The sequence below is a fragment of the Eptatretus burgeri genome, chromosome 10, assembly GCF_056783735.1.
Source record: "Eptatretus burgeri isolate ZD-2024b chromosome 10, Ebu_testis_v1, whole genome shotgun sequence".
NCBI classification, from domain to species: Eukaryota; Metazoa; Chordata; class Myxini; order Myxiniformes; family Myxinidae; genus Eptatretus; species Eptatretus burgeri.
The window spans coordinates 54,955,559-54,983,058 of record NC_140970.1 but is presented as its reverse complement, the minus strand read 5'-3'; the positions used below and the strand labels follow the sequence as shown (position 1 = coordinate 54,983,058).

The 27,500-nt window shown below is 40.5% G+C and overlaps 1 protein-coding gene across 17 annotated transcripts in view; it reads left to right on the top strand.

Moving 5' to 3' along the window:
• LOC147018605 (transcription factor 7-like 2) overlaps positions 1 to 27,500 on the top strand; it is a 445,180-nt gene that overhangs the window by 199,075 nt on the left and 218,605 nt on the right. For all 17 annotated transcript variants that reach the window (XM_085898440.1, XM_085898439.1, XM_085898437.1 and 14 more), the window contains exon 4: positions 12,128 to 12,229. In XM_085898440.1, coding sequence (XP_085754566.1) covers positions 12,128 to 12,229 — 102 coding nt within the window. The remainder of the gene's footprint in view (positions 1 to 12,127; positions 12,230 to 27,500) is intronic.

Here is a 27,500-nt window from a genome sequence, read left to right as displayed (position 1 = left end):
ACTTGCATCCAATTAGCTGTGCTTGGGACATCCTAAAGAGGCATATTTGTGTTCGCCAAGTGCTCCCACAGTCTCCAGGTCAACTTCAAGTGGCCCTGGTCAAATAATGGCACAACATCCCACAGCAAAAGTCAAATTTCCTGATTTGTCAATTATTTATTGTTATTTGAAGTTTGTGTTGGGCCCTGTAATGATCACCACGTTGTTAAAATCATTTCTGCAAACAATTTGTCTGTGATCATTTGTAAACTGGTGTCATAACCAATTTACACGATCACTTCAGACAGCCATTTTGTTTTCACAAACTTTAAGTTTGGCCCTCTTCCGCCCCCCCCGACAGTTTTTGGGGCTAATTGAAGAGCTGTAACACATGCACACACACACACAGACAGCAGACAACACAGGACTCAACATCAGACAAACATGTTCGTTGAATGGGAGGAAGTTAGTTAGTTCCTGGAACACACTGGGTGCCGGCGTCGCTATCTATTGGCGGCACTTTCCTCTCTCTGCAGTCAACGGGAATTTTTTGGGACATCTCACACCCCGAGGGATGTCAACCCACGGGGTTTGTCCATGCCCTAACTTCTGGATTGGATGCTGAGTGTTAAGTGATGAAGCAACATGTACCATTTTCAGTCTTTGAAACAACTCGACCAGCGTCGTAATCGAACCGCCGACGTCGTAGCGGACATTCTAAACACAACGCCACTGAGTCCGGCTTCCACCACCAAAATATGAAGACATTTCATTGTACCATGAAAACAATACAAGCCGAAACTTTTGTTGCTTCATTTTACGGAGTACATCCGGTATGCACAATTTGGATGAAACTTGAACTTCAACGGCCGCAACTTGAAGATTCTTCATGGATTTCATGCAATGTTGCAATAAAATGAGAGTTTAGAAGTGATGCTCGTCGTATTGTTTACGTGATTTTAGGTTCAACGGTTGAGGATCCTTTCATTAATCTTGGTTGGACATTTTCTTCTGTTTTATTAAAGTATGAAATGAGATTTATTGGTGCATCGTTTCCTTCCAATCACTTCGAATCCAGTCTTGGCCTTCACATCACCATGCGCACCACATATTCATCTATTGTCTGAAATTGCTGCCATTTATAGGATATACAACTTCCTTATAAGACAGCTTGTCGTCCGTCGACGATTGAATTTTTACTTGAACGGCGGTTGATATGAAGTTTATAAAATTAAATATTTATCCCTCCCCACCTCACCCCATCCTTGAGTGATGCATTGTTTTGAGCAACTTGCGTTATTTAGAGGTTTGATACCAATGGACTTGGTCAGTTTTAAGAGCAAAAGCATATCTTCACAAACATCGGGAGGAATTTAATAAATGCAAAGCAGAACCAACTCGAGATTTTAATAACTATAATGGCTTCTAGAACGTATTTCCAGCCACAGAGTCGCCCTCATTAGATACTATGCAGGCTCTGTGTGTTCCCCGGGGATTGACAGTCTTACCAATTCGAGAATTTATTTTAATTAGACCATTAAAAAGGATTTCGTTACACTTCAGCCTTTCATGTGCGCAAAAAACATCTCTACCGCTGTCGTTATCGGTGCGCTTTTGAATACTGCTCCAAGTGATCAAAGTTGGAGCACGGTTTGTTATTGGCGATCTGTGTGGGCGGCAAGAAAAGTCAAAACGAATAGGAAACTATGCACTCGGTGGTGCGCATACCTCCACCAGGCTGAACAGTTTAAGTTTTGTATCCCACTGATGGGTCGGATTTGCATCCGGATCCTTAACCAAAATCGAATCGGCTTGTTCTTGTCACCGACCCAACTCATCCACCAAGTTTTGTCATCCATCCATAATGTTTTGAATTATGCCATATATCTATCATTTTTGGCCCTATCTCTCAATGACAAAGAATCGCTTGCAAATTAAGACAAGCAAACAATTGTCGTATCCGGATCTGGATCTTCACAAAAATCGAATCAATTTGTCCTTGTCACACACCTAACGTGCCTGGCAAGTTTTTTTTTTTTTGTTTTTTTTTCACGAATCCGTCCATAACTTTTTGAGATATTCTGCTCACAGACACAGACCGGGCCCAGTCATATATCTTCATCAGTGATCTCTCCGACTTTCTGGAAAATCCTCTTTATCTATTTGCTGACCACTCCACCCTGTGTCGTGACATCCTTCATCTTTCAGACAGGCAGGCTGCAGTCTTTTCCCTCTCTGTCAGACCTTGAAAAAATATCTCAAGCTGGTCAAACACTTGGAATATGTCATTCAATCCTGACAAATCTCACACTCGCTATCGCTCTCCGAAAGGACTGTCCGTCAGTTTGGCCGTCAACCCCCTTCTGGTGAAACTACCTCAATCCAGGATCACTGCTCACCTCCACTCATTTGTTCCTCTTAAGACAGCTGTTCACCACCATCTCAGATTGTTCCAATCCAAGGCCATGATCTTTTCTACCCTCGTTAACCCACCCCATCCCAATCCCTCCTTCCAAATTTCCAGTTTCCCCACCTGAGAGTTTCCTTCTGTGTATCAATCTTGTTTACCCCATGCTTCCTCTCCTGCCCCTCATTCCTCCCCACTCCCATTGTTTGTCCACCTCCCTCTGTGTTGTCCTTCAACTCTGCTGTTGGTGTTCAGTGTACTAGTACTAGATCTTCTCCGAGCCTCAATTATGTATATGAAAAAAAGAGGACAGACAGACAGACAGACAGACAGACAGACAGACAGACAGACAGACAGACAGACAGACAGACAGACAGACAGACGGACAAACTGGGCTGACAACATAACTTCTTCCCACCTTCGTTGGCGGATGCAATAAAACAACTTGAGCAGTAATCGATCTACGGTGAATAAAGATGAACCACCGTTTCAGGCCTTACCCTTTTTTTTTCTCTCTCTTTTGCACGGATGAAGAGTAAGCCCCAAAACATCAGCTTCTCTTTGATTCATGGCGGCTCGATTACCATTCCAGGTATTTTATTTCCACGGTTTGTCATCACCTCATGAAACACAATATGGCCATGATTAAATAAAAAAAGAAATTTCATGCTGTATGTTTCCCTGCCTTTGTCTGAAAGCTTTGCTGCTCACATAATCCTGCACTACTGTAAATAGTCATCCTGGGTGTGTGTACATAGTGTTTTGGTTTTCATATTTTCATAAAAAGTTGTAAGGGTGACATTTCCTTGGATTTTTTTTTTGTTGTTTCATTTTATCCTCTCCCAATTCTTCCCCATTCTTCCCTGCTGCTCCTTCCTTCAATGACCCTTTGATTGCTTTTCCAATCTGTGGCCTTCCAGGAGGACTGGGTGTATGATGAGTACGGTGTTGAGTTTGACTCCTCTTGCTTGCTTTGTGCAAAGACAAAATGCTTATTTTTTTTTTTTTTTAACAGCAGCTCTTGTGTAATTCTCCATGAGAAGGTGAATTTTAAGTCGAACATTAGTCATAAAAAGTAAATATATTTTTTATTTTGAGACGGGATATTGCTCATTCACTCGAGCGCCGGTGTCATTTTTACCCTCGCCAGATGAGAAGGTCCGTTTGTCTGTCTGTTTGTGTGTTTGTTTGTTTGTCCGCACAGAACATGAGTGTTTTTCTCTGCAACCGCTTGTCAGATTTAGACAATTTTTTTTTTAACCACAGGAGCGACTACTACTCGTGTAGAATGTTTCAGTGATGATTATGACGTCATATGTCACGTGGTGTGGCAGCCATGTTGAAAAAAAATGTGAAAATTTGGATCTCTGTATCTCTGAAACCGTCCCGAGGAAAAAATTGAAACAGCACATGGCAAGTACTCCTCATGTGGAATAAGTGTGATATATATATATATATATATATATATATATATATATATATATATATATATATATATATATATATATATATATATATATATATATATATACATATGATGTCACAGGTGCCTTCATTATGACATCATAACTGCAAACAGAGAATGCTACATCCAATCAGGATGAAAAAATTTGGAGGCTCATCTAGGGATAAATTGGTCCACAGAAAAAAAAACTGATGATGCCATTGGTCCCAATTATTATTATTATTATTATTTTTATTATTTTTAAAGCCATATGTTGTTTTTTTTTATTTTGAAAACCTTCAAAAACCTCTGAAACAGCTGAATAGATCGAGGCGAAACTTTACACTTATGACCGCTTATCTATGAGGAACAAAATGTTCACGCACATAATGTCATCGATCACATGGTTTGGCAGCCATATTGGATTTACCACAAAAAATGTTCTCCAGAACCGCTGGACAGATTGAGGGGAAACGTCACACAAATGTTCCCCAAGCCTTGGGGGCACAGGTTGTTCACCAATAATTGATAGGTTTCATGGTCTGGCAGCCATATCGGATTAAGCGAAAATCTTCAAAAAAATATTTCTCTTGAACCACTTCATCAATTGACGTGAAACTTCACAATTATGATCTGGTGGTGGTGCGGAATATATGTTTTAAATTTAAACCTGATCTGGCAGCCATGGCCATGGCAACCATGGTCTGGCAGCCAGAATTATTTAATTTTTTGAATCTGCGATTTTTTTTGATTTTTTTTTTTAACTTTTTTTTGAATAAGGCTCGCTGAGCTGCGCCTGGATGGGTTTGAGGGTAGAGCAGTAGCAGCTGAAACCCGAGTCCTATCCAGGTTCCTCCTGATGACTTCATCTTTGCTTTTTGCTTGTTCGGGTTCTTTCTGATTACTCCAATGCAGGACCGTACCTATTTGGTCTTCCATTTGATTTGAATGGAATTTTTTAAAATTCCATTCTAACTTCGGTTGAATAATAATAATAATAATAATAATAATAATAATAAACATCATGGGTCAGGGTCAGGTGTCCAATCGAAGCGGGGTTGCATCAAAGCGGGACGTCTTGGAACCCGGTCATCACTGTCAACAGTTATAAAGTTGCAGTTCGGGTTATATCTCTTATTGATTATGTAACACACCAGTACACAAACACCACACAAAATACACCACACAAAACAACTTATGGTGAGGGTCTGCAATCTCTGATTGCTGTTTTCTTTATTCCGTTTGCATTGCTGATGTTAAACTGAACTAACTCTGAGAACAGCTGTACCGTGGCCAAATATAAAGAAGTATTAAAATGCTAGAGAGGAAGGAAATATATATATATATATATATATATATATATATATATATATATATTTATGAGATATTCCTTTTGCTTTGTCTGTGCTGAGAACACACGGCACATTTAATGAGTTCCCTTCCAAAGAACTTCGACGGAGGAGAGGCCATTAGGCCCATCAAAGCCTGTGTTATCATTACCAACTTATGGTTGTTTCTACATGCTCTGTCCTTTTTAAATGCTGATCGTCAAGCAAGGAAACAGCACATTGCTTTGTTTTTTCATTTTATTTTATTTTTGGAGTCTTTGGTATGACTCGGCTGGGGTTTGAATAGTTAACCTCCCAGACTCTGAGTGGACGCTCTAACCATTCCACCACTGAGGATGGTAACCACCACATTAACTTTCGACATTGTTTGAAAATTAGTGAGATGTGTAATAATGATTTTTATGATATCTGGGTAACCTTGAAGAGCTTTTCTCCTGATATTCTTGTTCTAGAAAAGTGGTTAACCACCAATGCAGGCATTTGAGTCAGACAATAACATATGCTTTCCCTTTGTTCTGAACAACAAACAATATGGAAAACAACCAGATCTGCCGGTGTTTGTCATATTTTGAGGATTGTCAAACCACAAGTTTTTCACTATTTGCTTAACAAGTGTGCAACCTGATATCCCAACAAATCATCTTATTTCCAGGTGGGGATAATAAAGGAACTCATTTGTAACGTATCTGTCTTGTGTTGCCTCGTTATTGCTTATAAATTATGAATTTTCTTTTTATACCAATAACTTAATTTTTTAAACACCAAAAACATTTTTGTGTAATTGGGCATAAAGAGAGGGTGCGGAAGGACCACCGTGTCACCTAATTAGTGATTGTTTTCCGCTTACACTTGAAAGCTGTGCTTCATGATGCGGTTAAGGAGTGCCACAGCCCATAACGATTGGAAACACGAAGGCAGCATGTAAGTGCGAGCGAGTGATGCCTGTTTATTTCAGAGGATGGCACAGTTGATAAAACGTGTTCTATAAACATAAACAGGACCAGTGTGTCCAGCTCGTGACTCATTTCACCTCCGCTCCTCGACCCCGAAGGTGGACGTAGGTTATGTTTTCAACCCTATATGTCTCTCCGTTTGTTTATGTGCAGGATATCTCAAAAAGTTGTTGACGGACTCAGATGAAATTTGGTCTTCAGGTTGTATTTTTGACGAAGACAAATTGATTAGATTTTGGTGAAGATCCGGATCCGGATCTGCCGACTAGAATTTTTGAAGTGATTCTTCACCATTGAGAGATCGTGCCAAAAACAATACATAGCACGATATCTCAAAAAGTTGTTGACGGATTCAGATGAAACTTAATGGATGAGTTGGTTAGATGACAACAACAAGCCAATTAGATTTTGGTTTAGGTCAGCAAATTTAGATATGGCTTAAAAGTGGGATACATAACATAAACTGTTCAGCCTGGCAGAGGTATGCGCTTCGCTGAGTGCCCTCGTTATTAATGTCATTATTCCAGAGGATTTGTGATATATTTTGGCTCGTACATTGAGCCTTGCATTGGTGCTCCATTGGTACAAGCTCTCGTCATGTATTTGCTAAACTTTGACCTGTCATGTTGAAATAAGAGGATACGACAAAGCTTTGTGTTCCAACTTCCATTGTGCTTTTTTTATGTGACAAGTTTGAATTTCTGATCATTGAAACCTTGTATTGCTGGTGCCTCTCTATGTAATTCATTGATTGAGGTCCTTTTTGGAAATCTTTCATGAGTAAGGTTCATCGAGTTATCATCCGAGTCATTCCACCTCATATCACCGGAGGCCTCCCAGTTGACCCCCTCAGATTTACTTTAAACCTTCATAAAATAGTTCCCGGGTATCAAAATGAAGCTGCGTAAAATTTTAGGTCCATAGATGCAGGCAACTCCGAGATATTGAGGGTTGAAAATGTGGTTGTGGCCCTATTTTTATGGTTGTTGCGAGCATCACAAAATGAACGGCTACATTTAAACTCCCACAACTTTTTAAATATTAATGCTAGAACCTTGAAATTCTCAGAGATTATTCTTCTATAACTGCTCTGTAAGAAACAAACATAAAACTGAGTATACCTCCATTACATTTTATGACCTGATCAGTTGAAATCCAGAAAAAAATGTTGGTTTTGTATGAAGACCCAAATTTGAGACCCCATATATTTTTATTGACCTATCTCAGAAGTTTGAAATTTTTTCAGGTAATAACTGTATGGTAGTAGTATTCAAATACATGTTTACTTTTCTTAATCAGTCATATATAATACAGTCATGATCCCTCAAAAATGGGAAATTTTCTTTTTTCCCCGAAATTCAGGTGAGGATTGCAAATATATGACAAGGTGTACCACTTCAAATTGTTCACCATTGGAAAGAGCATATTCAACTTTACAAAAGTGTCAAATATCAAAGTGGTATAATGTTTCTATTAATATTTTAAAAATATTTGAATAAATGATGTTCTGCCAGTGCTGTACGCGTTGTGTGTGCTATTTAATGAACAGTCCTTTTACATGTAGTACATATGTGTAGTACATGTATATACAATGTACATACATATCATCTGCTATTAGGATACCATGAACACAAGACTTTGAAATTTGAATTTGTAATTCTTTGTTTCTCATTTGTAAATAGCAAGAGCTTAACTCATCTGGCTGGGGCTAAAAATAGAACTCAGGAATAGTGGCTGATCTGCTGATGTCAGAAGTGTATATAGTTACATTCAAAGGAGGACATTTGTTGGGTTCCTTTGGTCCATGTGATGAAAGTTATTGATGCTCCCCCAACGACAACTGGGAGGCAGTACAAGCTCGCACCTGACTTGGAAAAGCAGATCAAGGACCTATTCAAATCATTTACGTGAAATGTTTTATTACATTGTTATTGCCGTATGTGATATATTTTTCTGTTATTAATTTGAATCATAGAACTAATCATTCATGATTACCATGGTGCCCTCACCATGCACACACTTCATGTATTCACGACTGTGTTAACAACATTTTTAAAAAAAATAGAAAATATATTTTAAAAAAATATACCACTTTGATATTTGACACTTTTGTAAACTTGAATATGCTCTTTCCAATGGTGAACAATTTGAAGTGGTATACCTTGTCATATATTTGCAATCCTCACCTGAATTTCAGGGAAAAATGAAAATGTTCAATTTTTGAGGGATCATGACTGTATTATATATGACTGATTAAGAAAAGTAAACATGTATTTGAATACTACTACCATACAGTTATTAGATGAAAAAAATTCAAGCTTCTGGGATGGGTCAATAAAAATATATTGGGTCTCAAAGTTGGGTCTTCATACAAAACCAACATTTTTTTTCTGGATTTTAACTGATCAGGTCATAAAATTTAATGGAGGTATACTCAGTTTTATGTTTGTTTCTTACAGAGCAGTTATAGAAGAATAATCTCTGAAAATTTCAAGGTTCTAGCATTAATATTTAAAAAGTTGTGGGAGTTTAAAAGTAACCGTTCATTTTGTTATGCTCGCAACGACCATAAAAATAGGGCCACAACCACATTTTCAACCCTCAATATCTCGGAGTTGACCGCTTCTATGGACCTAAAATTTTATGCAACTTCATTTTGATGCCTGGGAACTATTATATGAAAGTTTAAAGTAAATCTGATGGGGTCAACTGGGAACATTTTCTTAAATTTGGTGATTTCAGATGGAATGACTCATCTGTTTATCTGAGCAGATTTGCATCACATGTAGGACATCACATGCATCACATGTAGGATGAAGAGGATAGGACAAAGCTTTGTATTTGCATCACATGTTGGACAGGATATTTAAAAATTGATATTAATTTGCTTCGGGGCCGACAGGATGGTACACACACTCACATTTATGCTGTCTATCCGAGGTTTGAATCCCGACCCAGCTATAAACTGTCATCCCGATGATGTTTCTCAGGCAGGGTTTGCCATCCCTCGGCTGAACGTTAAACTGGGCGTCTTGTCTGCCAGCATTAGTTTATGAACCTTTAAAATTGCATGGTGTCCTTGTCAAAGAGTCGTCGAGCTATCGCCAGTACCATGAACTAATTACAAATTCCTGCCCTAAGTACAGTACAGTACAGTAAAGTACTTAGTCGAGTATCAAGCCTGGCTTGCCGGTTCGTGAAAGACTTGAACCAACAAGCTCAAATGAGCTAAGATCCTCCTCCTCTTAATGATGACGTCATAAAAACGAATATGACGTCATTGTGATGTATCAGGTTTGCGATAAATTATATATCTGTGCAAATGCCCGGCTTGATTCCCACAAACAAAATTCAAACAGCTTGCCTAGTTTCGGAGATGATTTTTTAGGCGATTTCTATTAGCGGAGATATTTTGACGTCATAACTTTTTTTTGTAGGAGGAATTTTCAAAATAGGAGATGGTTGCTGTCTGCGCAGGGTATTTTTACATATATATGCCAAGTTTCAGGAAGTTTCGATGAAAACTGGAGGCTGTGAAACAAAAAAGTCCACAAGAAGAAGATTAAGAACAACAACGTGAGTAAGACTTAGAGATCCTCCACGAGGGTCTAAAAACACCCCCGGCCTACTCCACAAGAACGTGAGAATAATTGTGGCTGTTGTTGAAGAAGAAAATACGTTGTAGAAGAATAAGAATATTAGTTTGCTTTGTATGAATTGTGTACATTATATCGTGAATAATAAATGACGTACATATCTCAACAATATTTCAGATTTCATCCACTTTTGAAATGTCTTTCGTTTTTGTGGTTTCGGCACGAGGCACGAGTTTAAGTTATCACCTGATATCGGAATTATTTGTTAATAAGAACCCAACTTGAACTGTAAAAATGTTCTTCGCCGACATATCTCTCAACTACTCATAATCCTGAAATGAGGGTCACCAAACAATTACTTGATGTCTCAAAACATAATGGCATGGGTGGTCAGGTGAATAATTTGATTCATTTCTACGGTACGAGGTATGGCTCGGGGTGGAAACGATGTGATGAAGTGTTGAAGCGTCACGGTAATGGTATGTACTTTGTAGATACGTGATAAAAGCAATCTTACCGACGGTGTTGTGCAATTTTAGGTGCTCATGCCTCCTCTGCGTTGCTGTCTTAAGTTGCGATTGTAATTTACTCTTTCGAGGTGACTGATGACTAAAGTGACGTGACGTGACGTGACGTGAGTTGCTCCATTCAGTTATTGCTCAGGTAACCATGTTATGTGCAGCTTACCATTTTTGAAAGGCTTTTAACCATCAGTGCCATACTTATTAGTAAAAGAGCTCTCATTGATCTTATATCATCCACTGATACGAATGCATGTTTATGGAAATGTATCAAACAAAGAAAATTCTCCTTGGGTTCCGTCACCGGCTGCGGTGCGGTGATTGATGTTAAGGTGGACATGCAGGTAACTTTTACAGGGTGTCGTTGTGTTTAGAGAAATTGAAGTATACTCTTAGAGGAGTCTTGTGGCATATTGAGCTGCAAGCCCACTAGGCTTATCTTGCAAAATTGTTGTAATAAATGTTGTTTATCAACAATAATGAGTGATACTGTTGGGCTCATTCATACGGGCAAATAGTTTGATGCATTTATAGGAAATAATTGAAGTGGAAGTTAAGATGTCATCATTGGGAATGAATCATTTTCTTGACTTGTGCGCAGAGTCTGATTGTTCCCACGCTTTCTGACAAAAATGTGGGAATATTGTTATCGGCTCCCTTTCTCTGTATGTCTGTCTGTCCATCCGTCACACTTTCTCCTCCTAAACTATTTTGCAGAAATTCACCAAACTTGGTAGTTTTGATCACCGCATGTCACGAAGTTGCAAGAGCAGTATCATATTTGGCCCCACCCCCTGGGGTGAGGTCAAAAGGTCAAAAGGTCAAATTCAAGAAAGTGCAATGATGAGCACATTATAAAATATATATTTTAAATGAAGCTTTTGTATATCCAATCAACATTGGGGGACATGAAATATGTCATGATATTTTGTATTTGACCCCTGTTTCATGCCATAGGGGGTGGCGACTTCGGGTCACACTCAAGGGGTCAAAACTGGGAAAAGAATTTTAACTCAAAACTTGATGTCAATAAGTCGATCCTGGTGGAACCTTTTGTCATCTTTAAAGTTTGCTTTCGGTGGGAAGTGTGGGGACTTGCAATGGCGTGCCATCAACTTCGCTCTTGTTAACATTGTGTACACTCTGTGTTGTTGGACACACAAGACACGTGAAGTTAATGCAACTTGACATCCTGATTTGACATGAAAGGCGATGTATCACAATAAGTATCGTATTGTCAGCTGTGCATCGTATCGTGAGACACCTCGAGATATTGTGAGTCGTTAGGCACCTCGGATAACGATGATGAATTGTCCACAAACGCCTTGCAAAACATGGTTTGAAGCACTTGGAGATGAAGGATGACTATAATGGAAAATGTAGTCGTAAGTGGTTTCTCTGCTTACCCATAACCTAAGATATAAATAGGATGATACTGGGAGTGAAAAGGTCCCCGTCTCTCCAACCATAAAGGAATTGAACGCTCCTGCGCCAGTGAAACACGGCACGGATGTTGGCCCTTTTTCCTATTTTCCAGTTTGTCATCCATTTTCTCCAGGGGTTGGTCAATTATCTGCTGTCGTTGAAACAGAAGTCATGTTTTTTTTTACTCTGAAACAATTTTAAAGGCAAAAACGTTTTGACTCTACTGCACTAATATAATGTGTGCATTTAAAATTTTCTTATTAAAAGCTCAGTGTTTTAGGGAGACTATAGTAAAATATCAATGTGCAGTCAACATCAGCCATTCGTATTTTTCAGCATCTCGGTCAAAGACTGTCTTGCAATTTTGTTTTGAAGCAGTTTTGATCACCATGTTCTTTTGTTTTGTCTTGTCAGAATTTTTTTCCAACCGTTGCTTTTTCACATTCATTTCAGTATCTGCCTCTCAAGTGGCCACTCTTCGATGTGCAGACTGGTGGTCTGCCTGGAAGAAAGGCCGGAGATGATTCGCGCTCGCCGTCACCTGCATTCCTAATTGTAAGTACTGATTCTATTGCAATTAACAATCACTACCACCCTTACTTCCGAAGTGTTGTGCATTCCGGTACTCTTTTGCATGCCTTGATCTGCTTACTGTGCCTTACGTACACCGGATATATGCCTCTTATACCCTTATACCAACAAAGGTCATCTTTAGACTCAACGACACACATATATATATATATATATATATATATATATATATATATATATATATATATATATATATATATATATATATATATTCCTATTCAGAGATGTCAATTCGTGATTCGCACACGGGCATGCACACTGTTCACACAATCAAAAGCAGAGCCTCGGTCCACTGACATGATTGAATTGTAGATTCCCAACCTTTTAGCCCATTCCAAAGAAGGCCTTGAGTAAAAGCATCACAAACGGATGTAAAGAGCTGAGCACATCTGGCTTTCTGTAGATTAGCCACGAAGCATCAACACGTGGAAGGCGCCTCTCAAAGCACTTTCTTTTCACAAAATTCTGCAATGGTGAAACTACTTTGACACAAAAATCAACATGACATTGGATGTAATTAATGGCCAATAACTGGAAACGAGCTGCTGGCTTACCGTGAGATATTTGTTTCGTTTAGTCGTGACATCTGTGCTTGTATTGGTGGTTGAAGTGCTGAAGTTTTAATAATGTTTGGGGTTTTTTTTGTGGGTTGTTTTTTTTTGCAGCAATGTGGGTATTCGAGTTAGTTAATGAATGTCACGTTTGAGGCCGAGCATTACGAACTCCTACACTATAGTTGTTGTTTGGTTGTGAGTTTCTGTTAACATGTTTTTGTTGCTTGAATGTAAGTTACCTCCACCGCCAAAGGTAGACGGAGGTTATGGTTTCACCCTTGTCTGTCTGTCTGTATCTGTCTATTTGTCTGTGAGCACGATATCTCATAAAGTTGTGGGCTGATTTGGACAAAACTTGGTGGACAGGTCGGGTGTGCGACAAGGAGTATAATTTTTAAAGTGATTCTTCACTATTGAGGGATCGGACAAAAAGACAATATCAAGCAAGATATATCAAAACTTTGTGGATGGGTTATCACGAACTTATTGGAATATCCAAAAGGTTAAAAAAAAAAAGGTTTATATCTAAATGGTATGTTCCATGAAAGTCAAAGGGGTGTAAAGGTCTTGCATCCTGAGTGGGTAGGTGACGAGAACAAGCTGATTAGATTTTGGTTAAGACCCAGATGCATGTGCAGCCTATCAGTGGGATACAAAACTTAAACTCTTCACTCCGGCGGAGGTATGCACTCTACCTATTGCAGTTCTAGTATATTGCTGTTTTGTGGGGTTACATTTCCGTTCGTTTTTGAAAATCACCTTTATCTATTTGCTGATGATTCCACCCTGGGCCATGACATCCTTCATCCTTCATGCAGGCAGGCTGCAGCCTCTTCCCTCTCTTCAGACCTTGAAAAAATATCACATGCTGGTCAAGCACTTAGAATGTGTCTTTCAATCCTGATAAATCTCACACTCATTCTCTCCAAAAGGACCGCATGGTAAACGGTCCCATATACTTTCTTCTGAACAATCCTCTTGAGGAAGTTCAGTCACTCAAACCCCTGAGTAATCACTATCAACCATGATCTTACTTGGGTGATCTTGCATGATCTTGCCCTGATCTTACTACATTTCAAAGTTGGCCTCCAAAGCCAGCCGCCGAATGGGCATCCTCTGTCGTACAAAGTCCTTCCTTGGCACACCTGAACTCCGATCCACCTACAAGGCTTTTATCCACAGCTTGATGGAGTACTGTTCTCCCCTCTCGGCTGGCTCCCCTGTTTCACATCATCCTCAGCTTGACGCCATGGAAACCGAAGCCTTCAAGATTATGGGAATGTCCTGTGATGAAATCGAGTCTATGGGCTTATCACTTTCCCATTGCAGACAGGTAAGTGGTCTCTCTGTCTTCTACCGCCTCCTTTCTGGTCTTGCACCCTTTGTTCTTTCCATGTGCCCCCGCCCCCCACTCCCCCCCCTCTCAAGTTTCTGCAGGGCACAAATGGTCCACCATCCATCAACACGCTTCTGTGAAACTACCTAAATCTAGGATCACTGTCACTTACCCAACGCTTCCACCAAGTTTCGTCATAACCCGTCCACAACTTTTTGGAATATCGTGCTACACATCGTTTTTTGGTCTTGTCTCTCAATGGTGACGAATCGCTGAAAAAAAATTCTCGTATCCGGATCTTTACCAACATCTAATAAATTAGTCCTTATTGCATACGCAACCTGTCCAATACGTTTCGTCCGAATTTGTTCATAACTTTTTGAGATGTTATGCTCACAGACTGACAAACATCCAAACAAGAAAGATGTCGTGCATAGCACGATACTTGCGAAATGCAAATAAACAATATGCTTCCAGGTTTTTGATTGATGAACCAATTCAGTGACTGAATATGCAAATTCCGTTCCAGCATGGAGAGTAACCATCCTCCAGGTAAGTGGATATTGTGCATTACTTGGTTTAAAAAAAGTACAGTCTATGTATTAACGCAAGAAGACGCGACAGATGTTTTGTGTGGTGTGTATCTGAAGGGGTATAACAGGTCTAAAGGTTCTAAAATGTTGAAGGTGTCTAAGGGGTTTAAAGGTCTAAAGGGTCTATCAGTGTCTATAATAGTCAATGTGGGTCTTGAAGGGTCTATATATCTAAAGTATTTTCCACTAGTAGTTGAGATCTAAAGAGGTCTATTGGGTCTAAAGATCAAGGGTTCTAAGTGATGTAAGGGATGTAAATGTCTTAAGAAGTCTTATCAGTCCAGAGGGTCAAGGGATCAAAGTGGTCTAGAAGGTATAAGGGGTTCTAAAGGTTCTTAAAAGGCCCAAGGGGCTTAAAGGTTGAAAAGGTATGTTCCAACAGTAATTACAGGTCTAAAGGGACTATTGGGGTCTGTATGGTTTTTGGGATCATAAGGGTGTTATGAGTCTAAGTGTTCTAAAGGGCCCAACATTATATATAAGGTCATGAATTTTAGTGGTCTTCAGGCATTGGGGTTATCAAGGGTCTAATGGGGTCTTAGGGTCCTAAAGGGTCTAATGGCTTCTATTGGGTCTAATGGTTCTAATGGGGTATAGGGTCTACAAGGTCTTAGGGATCTTAAACCCTTAAGAACCCTAAGATCCTTAAGAAGCCTAAGAGTCCTAATGGGGTATATGGGGTCTTATAGTTCAAAAGAGTCTGAGGAGTCTGATGTGTCTGAGGTGTCTTAGGGTTATAAAGGATCTAACAGGGTCTATAGGGTCTGAGGAGCCTAAGGGTTCTAAAAGTGTCCATAGGTTATTTGGGGTCTTAAGTACCTGAGGGTTCTAAAGGGTATTTCACATCTTAAGGGGTCTCAGAGGTCTAAAAAGTCTAAAGGGTCAAGAGGTCTTCGCAGTCAATAAGGTCAGTGGATCTAAGTGGCATAAGAGGGTCTAAAAGGTCTAAAATGGTCAAAAGATGTCTTAAGGATCGAAATACTGTCACTGGGTTTAAAGAGTCAAGGGATCAAAGTGGGTCTAAATGCGGTGTAAAGGTCGAAAATAGTACGAAAGGTCTTAAAAGGTCCAAAATGGTCTCAAGGGGTCTAAAAGGTCAAAATGTCCAAAAGGTATGACGTTCCAATAGTCTGTAATTAAGACATAGTCAAGGTCCAAAAATGCGTAATTTAGACGTACTCACGGTCCAACTCAAACAGTACGTAATTAATCGTCAAACTCATGTGGGTCAACTGATGGTTCACCTTGACGGGGATTCACCATCCACCCATGTTGTTTGGTTTTGTATACAGTATACCAAGTTTGTCCAAATCTATCCATAGCTTTATGAGATATCATGCTATTGCCAATATTGTTTTTGGCCCTTTCTCTCAATGGTGAAGAATCATTTTTTTTAATTAAGAAAATCCTCTTATCCGGATTTGGATCTTCACCAAAATCGAATCAATTTGTCCTTGTCACACACCCAAAATGTCCACCGTCCATAACTCTCTAACAAATTCGTCCATCACTTTTTGAGATGTCGTCCTGTATTTTGTGTCGTTTTTGGTCCTGTCTCTCAATAGGCCCCGTTTGACCCTTTCAACCTGTAACTACTGTTGGAACATACCCTTTAGAACTTTAGACCCCTTAGACCTTTTCGACCATTTCAGACCCTTTGGACCTTTTAAAACCATTTTAACACCCTTACTATCCAGTTCTTGCCTACATATGTCACATGTACAAGTTCCTCCATGAGCCTTAAAATTATAAGAAGGCACATTCTTCTTCCGTATCTCATCGATCTCAACAAGAGTGTCGTCTTGTTGTCCTACAGAATTTGTCTTTTCAAGAATTTATCAAAAATTTGTCTTCAAGAATCCTTATATACAGATCCAGATCTTCACCAAAATCGAATCAAATCAATTCATCCTTGTCACACACCCCAACCTGTCCACCAAATTTCGTCTGAATCAGTCCTTAACTTTTTGATATATTCTGATCACAGATAGACAGACAGACAGACAGACAAACAGACAAACAGACATGGGTGAAAACATAATCACTTCCACCATCAGTGGCGGAGGTAAAACGTTGGGAGAGAAAATTTGATGTTTGGGAAATGTAAGGTATCGGGCATGGGTACGAATAATAGAACTAGTGAGTACTTGATGCAAAGGGTGGTTTCGGAGCTCATTACAGAGGAGATGGAGGTGGTTGTGGAAAACGGCAATGTGAAACGCCAATATGATTTAAGGAATTGTACTCGCAGGGGCACATTTGAGGGATTGGATGAGAATATTGTCAAGGAATATAGGGAGGCCTCATCTCTAATTTTTACCCCGTGCACGCAAAGCGAAAAGCAGGGTTCAACAATTGGTTCATGTCTGTCCGTCTCTCTGTCCGTCTGTCCGCAAATGTCAGAACGTCAGTTTATGATTGAGGAACAACCTAGTTTAAATTGAATGTTGCATTGTGAACACAAATCGGAAAACAAACCTACAGTATAGTAGTACTTTGTCTCTGAATTTGTCCCGATCCCATATCAAGTATGAATAACGTGTTATACAAGAAGGTTTGTGTCATTTTGTTGTGTTTCATCCTGAATTTAAAATGGATAGAATTGAGATTTTTTTTGTCACTGATCTACACAAAATACCCCATGATGTTAAAGTGGAATTTTTTTTAAAAGAAAGTTTAAGAAATTAATTAAAAATGAAAAGCTGAAATATCTTGAGTCAATAAGTTCTCAACCCCTTTGCTATGACACTCCCAATTGAGCTCAGGTGCATCCAATTTCCTTTGATCATCCTTAAGATGTCTACAACTTGATTGGAATCCACCTGTGGCCAATTCAATTGATTGGACATGATTTAGAAAGAAACACACCTTTTGTATAAGGTCCCACGGTTGACAGCACATGTCAGAGCAGAAACTCTACCATGAAGTTCAAGGAACTGTCTGTAGAACCCCAATATAGAATTGTGAGAATGTATAGATCTGAGGAAGGGTATAAAACAATTTCTGGAGTGTTGAAAGTTTACAAGAGCACAGTGAGCTCCATCATTAGGAAATGGAAAGAATATGGAACTACCCAGACTCTTCCTAGAGCTGTCTGTCTGACCAAACTGAGCAACTGGGCAAGATGGACCTTGGTCATTGATGTAACCAAGAACCCAATAACCACTCTGACAGAGCTACAGAGTTCCTTAGCTGAGATGGGAGAATCTGTGGAAGGACAACAGTCCGATGCAGCACTTCACAAGTCTAGGCTTTGTGGTAGAGTGTCCAGACAGAAGCCACTCCTGAGAAAAAGGCACATGACTACACCTGGAGTTTGAAAAAAGGCACGTGAAAGACTGATAGCATGAGGCAAAATATTCTGTGGTCTGTTGAGATGAAAACTGAACTCTTTGGCCTGAATGCAAAGCGCTAGTCTGGCGGAAATCGAGCACAGCTCATCACCCATCCAACATCATTCCGACTGTGAAGCACGGTGGTGGTAGCATCATGCTATGCGGATGTTTTTCAGTGGCAGGTACTGCAAGACTTGTCAGGATAGAGGAAATGATGAATGGAGCCAAATAGAGGAAAATCCTTGAGATGACGAGAACCTGCTTCACACTTCAGAATGTGGAAAAAAAAAACAAAAAACCTGCTTCAGAGAGTCAGAATAGGCAGCAGTGAAGATATGCGTTCTAACAGGACAATGACCCCAAGCATACAGCCAAAGCAATACTGGAATGGCTTCAGAACAAGAATGTGAAAGTCCTTGAGTGGCCCAACCAAAGGCCAGACTTGAATCCCATTGAGAATCTGTGAAAAGACTTGAAGATTGCTGTTCACCGACGCTCCCCATCCAACTTGACAGAGCTGGAGCAAATCTGCAAGGAAGAATGGGAGAAAATCCCTAAATCCAGATGTGCAAAACTGATACAGACATACCCAAGAAGACTCGAAGCTGTAATCGCTGCCAAAGGTACTTCTACAAAGTATCGACTCGGGGGACTGAATGCTCATGTAAATTAGACATTTCAGCTTTTCAAATATAATTAATGTGTAAAAAATTCTCAAAACATGTTTTCACTTTATAAATCATTATGGGGTATTTTGTGTAGGTTGGTGAGAATTTATTATTATTATTGTTATTATTATTATTATTATTATTATTATTACTTAATCCATTTTTAAATTCAGGCAGTAACACAACAAAATGTGCCAAAAGTCAAGGGGTGTGGAGCTCGCGTTGATGGAGCTCGCGTTTTATACACCACCCTATATAACACCGGTACATTGGTTCTTCATGCCAGTTTGTGTCGTTTGTGATGTCGCTAAAAACAGTAGGTTTCCTGTTTGGAATGATTTTGAATTTTATTTCATAATGAGGCTGGCAGACGGTGAAAAAATATTATACATATAATCTCACTCCTGTCTGCGCATGTGCGATCGGGACGATTCAGAACCAAAGTACTCCGAACTAAATCGCGGGTTCGTGTTCCGATTCATCTTGAAAATGCAACATTCACTTTAAATCAAGTTGGTCCTCGATTATAAACTGATGTTTGTGGACAGACAGACAGACAGACAGACCAGGTGAACGAATTGCTGAACCCCACATTTCGCTTTGCGTGCGTAAGGTAATAAAATACAGATGGAGTATGCATACAGTGGATGCCACATGCTTTTTTGATGATCAACATGAGATTTGCTTCTGGAGTATTCTGAGTTATTACCGATCGGTTGAAAGCTTGTTGTACAACAGTGAACGATCAATTTGTATTTGTTTTTGATTGGGCATCGGCCTCGATCATTAATGTAATGTGGATGCAGAGCACTATACTGAGCACCTCTCAGGCCCTGTTTACATATTCGTGCAGAGATGTGTATCTGTTGTAGCTAAAGCTTATTAATATACAAGATGGTAACAAAAGACCAGCTGCAAGGCCACTGGATGGTGTACTGTGGAGGTGTGACAGCGCGGCTTCGAAGAAGGCTACGTCGATACGTGAATAGGTCATTCTCATTGAAAAACGCAATAGACCTGGGTGAGAGACGTGAGTGGCATTGAGTTTTATTTATTCAATCAATTATTTAAGGCTAATGGAAGAGTTTGTGTATATATTACTTGCGGTACGAGGACGTAAGGACGTATCGCAACCGGGACCACGTTTGTTCACTTTTGCTCCAAACACCTTTCGCTCTTGCAATGAACCTTGCCATCTGTTAAAACCGAAAGCTTCACTTTGCACCATCGGCGCTTGCTTACGGAATTTTTGAACGGCATTTAGAAAATGAATTTGAAATGTGCATTATACCGTGAAAGCTCGGTGGATCGTTGAGAAGCTCGCTCCTGTTCTTTGTGAAGGTCTTAAATCTTGGAAGTCAGGAAAAGCAGGTGCGCATTTGTTTGGCACTATCGCTGGATTTTTTTTTAATAATTATTTTGTATTATTATTTTTTGTTTTTGACAGTGAACTTCCCTTCAGTTTTGGGCATATCTCTTTGCCTGGTTGTTTCATTTTTTTTTGTTCCAATTTTTTTTCTCTCTCTCTCTCTCTCTCTTTTCAAAAACCCACATCACTAGAAATGGGTATTGCACGTTGTTTGAGGGAGCGCTGTGTCCGATGCTGCACACCTGCAGTTGCATTATGCGAGTAAGGCGCGCTTGTGCGTGCTATTGAAGCTCGAGTACATTGCCGCTCAAGCTGAGACTTGCCCGTTTACGTGTGTGCGACGCCTTGTGCGAAGTACATACTTTAGGAATGTCAACTTGATCGTTCTGATATGCTGGCGCATCGTTGGTGAGCGATGAGCATCATCGGTGTTTAACGTGCCCTTTATTATGGAAGATGCCTTGAAGAAAGTGCTTTGGGTGTTGGAGCATGCTGGAGATGGCTACAGAGGTGCTGGTTATCCAAGCTTACGCAGACAGGTCCAATCTGCTTTCTCTTTCGCTGTGCCCATGGTAAATCCATCCTTGAGGGAGATGATGGATGTAGAGTATGTGCCAGAGACTGAATTTATTATTTAACGGCTTTGAAGGTTGTTCATCACTGATGAGAGATTGGTTGACTGCATTGTTGAAGTGGAGGTTGAACTAGTTATTAGTTTGTTTTTTTTTAATTTTCAGCCATATTGTTTACAAATATATATATATGATTTTTTATTTATTATTATTTTTTTAATATTGAAGATCTATGTGACTGGTTTTGGTGGACTGCCCAGAGCAGCAGCTGAAGTGTTTGCACTTCAGAGTAAAATTGCAAATGTAGCATGATCAGGTATTTGAGTAAATGTCATTTGCTCATCTTGTGACTACAAGGTGTTGTGGGGGTGGCATCGGCATGGATGTGTGGATGATCCTTCTCGCACCGCTGGGCGCACAGGCCTACTGAGGCAGTTTCATTGGCTAGGGTTACGACCCTGGACGAGTCGCCACTCTGACGGGAATTTGGAATTTCTTCGTGGTGCTGGCAAGGTGATAGCTCGCTCACTCTTCGCGAAGGATATTTTGATGTTCAACAATCAATGCTGGAAGACAACGCTCAGTTTAATGTCCACCCAAGGGACGGCATACACATTGATGACAGTTTATAGCTGGATTGGGATTCAAACCTCGTCTAGACAGCTTAGAGGTGAGCTTGCATCTACCTGTAGGCCATCCAACCAGCCGTATTGGCATGTGTGGAATACATTTTTTTATTTCACGATTTTGTGACTTCTTATTTTTTTGAAGCCGAGGTTAGTAGTTTCTCAGTAGTTGTGGAGTGCAAGTTTTGTGAGCTTGGAGGCCAGCATGATGCAGACAGGGTGTGGATGAATGGAAAGTTGGTGCTTATAATATAAATGGAAATGGATGGGGGGGGGGGAGTGGATGAAAGATATGATAATTGTGTTTACTATGGCAATCTGGTCTTGAGTTAAACTGGCAAACCTGCTTGAGACATCCAGTGGGACTTTTATTCACAGGTATTACTTAAAAGGCCTGGATTACAGGAAATTAGGAGGTGGGGAAGAAAAAGAGGAAAAGGATTGAAACTCCAGCCCCCTGAGAATAAGTGTGGGGTGTGGAGTAGTCAATGGGTGGCAGTCGGAAGCTGCGAAAGCTTGGGTAGTGTGCACCGATTGTCCTCTGTGCGACACCTTCATGTGATAACGAACGTTTGTGATATTTAGTATAATAGGTGAAAAATACATCTGCCCAGACCCAAATTGCTCTGAAAGGCAAGCACCTCAACGGCTTTAGCTGCTTAGCCCTTTGACACGCGGGTTTGTTGAGGAAGGCCCTGGGTCAGAGTTCAAGCCCTATACGATGACCTTGGAGTGACAGACAGGGCTCTTTTTTGTTTTTCTGCTCCCTTCCCCCATACCAATGTTCCTTTTCACCATGTTAGCTACTTAAATAACTGAATACGAGGTTTGAATGAAAAGACGATTTTGAAATAACAAGATGCGCTTTGAGCCTTTAAAAAAAAAACAAAAAAAAAACATTGATCTCAAACTAATTAAAGTGCTTGTCCACCAGTGTCTTCCTCCTGCATTTAATACATATACATCGGTGTACTTTTACATGGATTAAAGGAATAACAACGGACAAATAGACATGGATGTGGGATTTTCACCCGAGATTCCCTGCGTCATGAACCATGCTATATTCAGATGGGAACACGAACAGGTCAACCCAAGCCTTAGATCAATGCGGAAAAAAAATTGTCAAAAACTATTAATACTGTTAAAGCGGCCAATTATGGCCTGATAAGCAGTGAATATTTCTCACTACTACAGAGTGGCAGGATAGCTCTTGGTGGCATTCAAGGCTTGGTTAAACCAGCAATGACGTCGGATTTAATGATTTAGGTCAGCAGTGGACGTTGCATCGCGCAGGCATCGTGCATCTGATTGAGATATAAATCTGGCCATCCCATCTCTGTTTAGGCTACAGATGTTAAAATAAAAAAGTCAACATTTAGAATCTCTCTTAAGAATCTACCGTCTTGTACTGCGACCCTGGATTGGATAAATTTGCTGTCTGGAGTTTAAATGTGATCAGTTGATTGATTGATTGATTGATTGAAATGGATGTTAAATTTACCAGGTTGATGGTAATGATTGGGGTTGGTAGATGATAGAAGACGAGTAAATTTGACGCATCTCGAGCTCTGTTGTTAAAAACACCTCACTGTGACGTAATTCAAAACACCTCACCAAATGTTGCCATCGAGACAGGCTTGTTTTTACTGAGGAAAAGTACTCGAGTTGCCATGATTTGCACAAAGCGGAACTCAAACTTTTATTTTGCAAATCAATGTGTAATATTCGTGATATTACATTTTTTTTATAAACGATTGAAGTTGAATATTTAAGTTAAAAAAAAAAATTTTTTTCAAAACATTTCAGAAAAAAAAAATACCCCTTTGGACATACACAAGGGAGGGAGGGGTAGGTGCATCCCAGAATTTTGGAATGATTTCACAAAAGTTTGAGGGAGTAGTTCAGTGACAAAACAACACAGGACAACATGTATATGTATATTATACACTGTGTGTATATCTATCAATACTATGTGTGTGTGTGTGTGTGTGTGTGCGTGTGTGTGCGCGTGCGCCTGCATGCTTGGTGACGTGGGCACTGTGGCGGCAAAGTTGTATTTCTTATCTTGGAGGTTTTAAGGTTTAACTTCAACAGCGTTATGAACGATCACGTTTTCCTTTGTCCTCATGACTGGTTCTAAAGGAATTGGTTATTTTATATGACTCGGTGTGCTTTACAAAGGTTAGATGGTTTCTCCTTGTGAGTTTCAAAGCAAAATGCATATGATAACACCCGACTTCCAAACCGTCCATCGTATTAACGTCTTTTCTCAATTACAGAGCCATTTGTTTTTCCACCTGTCACACGACGTGTGTGTGTGTGTGTGTGTGTGTGTGTGTGTGTGTGTGTGTGTGTGTGTGTGTGTGTGTGTGTGTCTCATGAAGCATTCTCTGTGAACTCTATCTCTCTCTCTCTCTCTCTCTCTCTCTCTCTCTCTCTCTCTCTCTCTCTCTCTCTCTCTCTCTCTCTCTCTCTCTCTCTCTCTTTCTCTTTCTCTTTCTCTTTCTCTTTCTCTTTCTCTTTCTCTTTCTCTTTCTCTTTCTCTTTCTCTTTCTCTTTCTCTTTCTCTTTCTCTTTCTCTTTCTCTTTCTCTTTCTCTTTCGCTTTCTCTTTCTCTTTCTCTTTCTCTTTCTCTTTCTCTTTCTCTTTCTCTCTTTCTTTCTCTCTTTCTTTCTCTCTTTCTTTCTCTCTTTCTTTCTCTCTTTCTTTCTCTCTTTCTTTCTCTCTTTCTTTCTTTACCTTCGCATTCTGCGAAAGGTTATGTATTGGTCGCTGTGTATTTATTTATTTATTTATTTGTGAATATATGTGTGTGTGTGTTTGTTTGTTATTCGCATAACTCAGAAGGTATTAAACCAAATCGCTTGAAATTTGGTGGGATGATGGGTTATTATGCAAGGAACAATTGATTAGATTTTGGGAGCGATCGGGTCAAAGGTCAAGGTCAAGGAAAGGTCAAATTCGTATTTTTACCAGAGCGCGGTCAATTTTGATCTAATTGGCATGCAACCGATGCCAAAATGTTCAGAATTCATTGCCCAATCTTGTGATGGGCGACATGACACAATTACGTCATTACCCTTGTTTTTAAAAGAAAATGTCCCAAATCCTGGCATTATAACACTGAACAACAAAAATTTTTTTTACTGGAGATGTGTAAAGTGATTTAGACTAATTTGGGTACGCTGATTTCAAAAATCATAACCATTTTGCTGTATCACGTCAGGATTTTCAGTAACAGAAATATTCCCATTGCCTAGAAGTCAGGATTTCAATGAAATTTACAAAAATTCATTTATTCATTTATTTCATCATGAATGCTTCAAAATTATATAAATTACAGAAAAACTCCACTAGAATGTAATTAAAAATGCTTTAGGCATTTGGCTTTGCGTTTGTGCTGCTCTGTGTCAGTTTCACGATGCAGGAACCAGCAGAAATCGCCCATCATGTTCGGGTTGTGCCGCCCTTGGTAACGCGTCTCCATGAGTGAAATCTCTTGGTGGAATCGCTCGCCGTGCTCGTCCGAGACTGCTCCCAAGTTGTCAGGGAAGAAGTTCAGGTGCTGGTGTAGGAAATGGATTTTCAGGGACATCCTGGAGCCAAGTTTCCTGAAGGACTCCAGCAGCTGCTGCACTATTTCTTCATAGTTGTCCGCGCGCTCGTTCCCCAAGAAGTTGTCCGTCACAGCTTTGAAGCTCCTCCACGCTGCCAGCTCTTTGGGGTTTAGAGTTGTCGGAAAAGTTTCGTCCTTCATAATCTGTCGGATTTGTGGTCCAACAAAGACACCAGGCTTGATCTTGGCCTCCGACAAGGTGTTGCCAAACTTTTCCTTGAGGTATAAAAACCCACGCCCATTCAGATCCATTGCCCGTACAAAACTTTTCATCAAGCCGAGCTTTATGTGGAGTGGTGGAAGGAAAACCTTGGCTGGGTCGACAAGGGCGACATGCTTCACGTTGTGTCGACCAGGTACATGCTCTTTTCGCTCTTCCCAATCTTTCTTCGTCCAGTGATTCTTGTCGTCTCTGCTATCCCAGAGACAAAGGAAGCACATGTATTTCGTGTAGCCTGACTGCAGCCCTAACAACAGCGCCACCACTTTCAACTCTCCGCAGATGTGCCAGTTGAAGTCATTGTACTTGATGGAATCAAGCAGCTGCCGCATAGTCTCATAGGTCTCTGTCATGCCGAACGCGTGAGCCAGTGGGACTGATGGTTTCTCGTTGCCATTGTGGAGCAAAACAGCCTTCAAGCTGTTCTTCCCCGAGTCGATGAAGAGGCGCCAGTCTGCAGGATCGTGATCACACCCAAGTTCTTTCAACAGACCGTTGATGTCACTGCAGAATGTCATCGTGTCTTCCATCTTAAAGAACTCAGCCATGTCTCTGTGACGTGCTCTGAACAAGGATATCTTGGTGTTAGGTTCAAGTAGATTCCACTGCTGCAGCCTTGATCCAAGCAGCTCTGCCTTCGCCTTTGACAGCGAGAGATCTCTTACAAGATCATTTAAGTCTCCCTGGTTCAGAAGGTGTGATTCTTGAGTGTCGGGTTCAAAAGGTTCATCATCACCATCCTCTTCACCACTGCTTACAGCTATGTTCTGATCAGCTGGAGGTGTTGGAACGGGGTTCTCGTCATCATGAGGCACAGGTTTACGAGCAGAGATGCAGTCAGCGTACTTGATGTGACCTTTATTCTTCTTGTTGAAGCCGGCGATGCTTGTGCAGCAGAAATAACAATCATCATGACGATTCTGCGGCTCACGCCATATCATGGGCACCGCAAATGGCATGCTCGCGCGCTTGCCCACCAACCACTGAGTCAAGGTTGTGTGACAGCTTGTGCAGCAGATGTGTGGTGCCCAGCTCTGTTCTTGGTCCCCCACCTTACACCCGAAGTAGTGAAAGTAGGCGGCCTTCATTTTCACTGCTGTAGATATACTTCGCTGTTGATCTTTTTTGGTATACCGACCACAGACATAACAGAAGTTGTCAGGATGATTGGTACAGGAACGCCTACTCATCTTTATCTGAAAGAAAGAAATATAACACAAGTTAACAACAATTGTACGAAATAGACATGTCAAAGACATATGTAAATTTCATTGAAATCCTGACTTCTAGGCAATGGGAATATTTCTGTTCCTGAAAATCCTGACGTGATACAGCAAAACGGTTATGATTTTTGAAATCAGCGTGCCCAAATTAGTCTTAATCACTTTACACATCTCCAGTAAAAAAAAAAAATTGAAATTTGTTGTTCAGTGTAATCAGTACCAAAATATATGTTTGTGGGAGATGCCAATGATTATTTATTTGTTTGTTATTCGCATAACTTCAAAAGTATTAAACCGAATTGCATGAAATTTGGTGGGATGATTGGTTATTAGTCAAGGACCATTTTATTAGATTTTGGGAGCAATCGGGTCAAAGGTCAAGGTCAAGGTCATGAAAAGGACAAAATCGTCTTTTTACCATATCGCGGTCAATTTTTATCCAATTTGCATGAAACTAATGCCAAAATGTTCAGAATTTAATGCCCAATCTTGTGATATGCAACTTGACACAATGACGTAATTGCCCTTACTCGCGGTTGGGGGTCAAAGGTCAGGGGGGTCACGACCTTGCAGATGTGCGTATTTTTATCATAACGCAGTCGATTCTTATCCGATTCGTATGAAATCAGCACCAAAATGCTCCTTGTTCTGTTCCCCACACTCTTATGCCAAGAACAAAACAGTAGCGGCGGCGAAGGGAAATGCTCTCCACGAGTGCCCGTTCTAGTTCTAAATGTATATGGATGGTGGTTATCTCCACACGTATCCAGACGGTGGTTATCTCCATTTGTGACTGGATGATGGTTATTTCTGGACGTGTCCAGATGGTGGTTATGTCCAGAGAGACTCTCCCCTCATGCTGCCTTCCCTTGCCTTCCCCTCATGCTGCCTTCCCTTGCCTTCCCCTCATGCTGCCTTCCCTTGCGCTGCCCTCACGCTACCTTCTCTTGCCTTGCCCTCATGCCACCTTAACCTCCCGTCCCCAAGCACACTTCCCTCTGCCCCCTTCACACTTTCTTCGCTTCCCCCACCCTTCCTTACTCCCCGTCCTCGGTCTCCCTACCTCCTCACTGAGGGCGTGTCCGGCCAGTGATTATGTCCAGATGGACCCTCCCCTCACATT